This window comes from Loa loa (assembly GCF_000183805.2).
Source record: "Loa loa unplaced genomic scaffold supercont3.1685, whole genome shotgun sequence".
NCBI lineage: Eukaryota > Metazoa > Nematoda > Chromadorea > Rhabditida > Onchocercidae > Loa > Loa loa.
Genome location: NW_018109864.1, coordinates 1 through 1,777, shown reverse-complemented (window position 1 = coordinate 1,777; position 1,777 = coordinate 1). Strand labels below are relative to the sequence as shown.

The 1,777-nt window shown below is 27.3% G+C and overlaps 1 protein-coding gene across 1 annotated transcript; it reads right to left on the bottom strand.

The window, feature by feature from the left end:
* Positions 1-328: 328 nt before the first annotated feature.
* LOAG_15241 (hypothetical protein) lies at positions 329-1,112 on the bottom strand (the record flags this gene model as incomplete). Its single annotated transcript, XM_003150732.2, has 2 exons — positions 329-472; positions 853-1,112. Coding segments are annotated over 2 exons (402 nt in total), but the record flags the coding sequence as incomplete, so codon positions are not given.
* Positions 1,113-1,777: the final 665 nt, after the last annotated feature.

The following is a 1,777-nucleotide window of genomic DNA, read 5'->3' as shown; positions in this document are numbered from 1 at the left end:
TGTTGNGCCATGTAAGTATACTCCGATAGTGCTGCATCACGTAAGTGATGTGTAGTGCTGTATCACGTGAATGCTATGTATTGTTGCGCCATGTAAGTATACTCGATAGTGCTGCATCACGTGAGTGATGTGTAGTGCTGTATCACGTAAGTACTCTGTGATGCGACATCACGTGAGCTAAACTATGCCTAGATGAAGTTTTATTTCAAAAGAATGAAAACATAAAGAAAGAGATGGAAGATTAAAGAAAAATAAAAAAGTCAAGTTAAAGTTCCGGAATTAGAATGTAAATTATTCCGAAAGAATTTTAAATAACAATTGAACATACGTAGGTGGAAAATTAATGCTAAGTTCACGCAGGTATGGGAAATTGTGTACTTCTCGATCATCTTCCAAATAGCCCTGCCATTCATTCAACAATCGTTTGTGATTGAAGTAATCGAAAAGTTTCTTTTCAATTCGAAGTATGCAACTAAATTAGTAAGTTAATAATAGTTCACTTAATTACAAAATTTCAAATCCAAAATACTATTGAAAAATAATTAAAATGAATTTCACTTTTTCACTATTTCATATGCAAATATCGATTTCACTGCAAATATTTTCCAAATTTCAAGCATGATATATTTATAAAAGTAGGCAATAATTTATTACAGTAATTAAACTGCTTACATAGTGTAGTACAGTAATTAAATATAATTTATTACGTAATATAAAACTTGTAAAGTTGTAATAATTTCATTAGCATTATTACAACGATGATTTCATTAATATATTGCAATTAATATTATTTTAAAATATTTTGATTAAAACAGAAACTAATTATAATCAAACATCATACCTTCAACTCACCTGGTTGGGATATCACTGGTGGAATTATCAGGTGAACGGCGAAATTCAATTGCTGATACAGTTCTTCTAAAATCTGTCAACGGTTTAAGCTCATTGGTATTTGGTGAACCAGCCGTTAATAGATCTCTACATACATCAGCGTTGCTAACACTTGATTGAGTAGATTCCGTTGAATCTTCTCGTAAATCAGTGTCATCCGTAATACGCTGCAATAACGGGTCAGGATAAGCAAATTTGACAATTCGAAAATTCAACAACATATCATAAAGGGAATAATAGTTGATTGGCTATTTGTTCCAATAAAATAATTCCAAGAATTGTCATTTTAAAACGTGCTGTTTGTGAAAAAATGATATTTTTGCAAAATTTTAACAAAAAAAAAAAAAGGAAAAAAGAAAAACAAAATTTTTGAATGAAAAGTTTTTTAAATGAATGATTTAAATCAATAATTATATTTCATATTTCGATGAAGTCGAAAAGAGCACAAATTATGATGAATTATTTTAAATTAATTTCAAAAGATTGTTAGAAAAAAATATGAATAATCATTCATATTTTTTTATTATTTTTGCAAAATTTTTTTCTTTCAATTAATTGTCATTAATTTATTTCAATTTAGCACACGCATATATTACTTAGTAGATAACTTACATTTAAAAATGATTGTAAATCAAGTCGAAAATTCAAATCACCAAATAAGAAAAGTGGATATGAATGGTTATCATCATCATTGACCCGTTTTAATTCGTTTAAAACAAAATTTAATGCTCGTTTTCGATTTTCACTATAAAGTGCTGGATTCTGTAAAAATATATTTCTATTAATGTTATAATAAATTATTCCAAAAATTTCTTTTCTCGACCTTCTCAATTTACCAGAAAAAAAACAAAAAAAAAGAAAATTGTAAAAAAAAAAATTGTAAAAA